Source organism: Penaeus monodon, chromosome 29, assembly GCF_015228065.2.
Source record: "Penaeus monodon isolate SGIC_2016 chromosome 29, NSTDA_Pmon_1, whole genome shotgun sequence".
Classification (NCBI taxonomy): domain Eukaryota; kingdom Metazoa; phylum Arthropoda; class Malacostraca; order Decapoda; family Penaeidae; genus Penaeus; species Penaeus monodon.
Window position 1 is genome coordinate 3,373,694 of NC_051414.1, and position 470 is coordinate 3,374,163.

Sequence of the window (470 nt, forward strand, 5' to 3'; positions counted from 1 at the left end):
TCTGAAAATGCCCTCATTATCCCACCACTAATGGCGCAGTGAGTGCCTCAAGTAACCGCGGCCCCTTTCCTGCAGGAGCTGGCCACCGAGATCATCCTGACCCTGGGCGAGGCGTTCGAGGTGGCCTACCAGCTGGCCCTGAGGGAACAGCCCTACACGAACCAGTCGGACGAACAGAAGCTCGCCCACGGCCACACCAGGTCCAAGTCGGAGCACCTGCGCGGCAACAAGTCCCTCTCGAACGGGTCTTCGCACACGAGGTACTGTTGGGTTGTTGGGTTGTATGGTTGTTGGTTGTATGGGGGGGGGGGGGCTTTGTCTCTTTATTTTTGTGCGTGTGTGTATTCTAAGGGGGTTGTGAAATATTTGTTTTCTTGTTGTTTGTTTTTCGAAAGGGGTTTCTTGTCGTGAGGTTGTTGTTTTTTTTCGTGAATATGATGGACTAAAGTTTTGGTTTTATATATATATAT

General features: G+C 51.1%; 1 protein-coding gene across 1 annotated transcript in view; it reads left to right on the forward strand.

Annotated features, from left to right (window-relative positions):
• The window catches only part of LOC119591906 (ankyrin repeat and sterile alpha motif domain-containing protein 1B-like), a gene marked incomplete in the record, with an annotated part of 115,155 nt that overhangs the window by 113,450 nt on the left and 1,235 nt on the right, over nucleotides 1–470 (forward strand). The window contains 1 exon segment of the mRNA XM_037940659.1: nucleotides 76–260. Coding sequence (XP_037796587.1) covers nucleotides 76–260 — 185 coding nt within the window.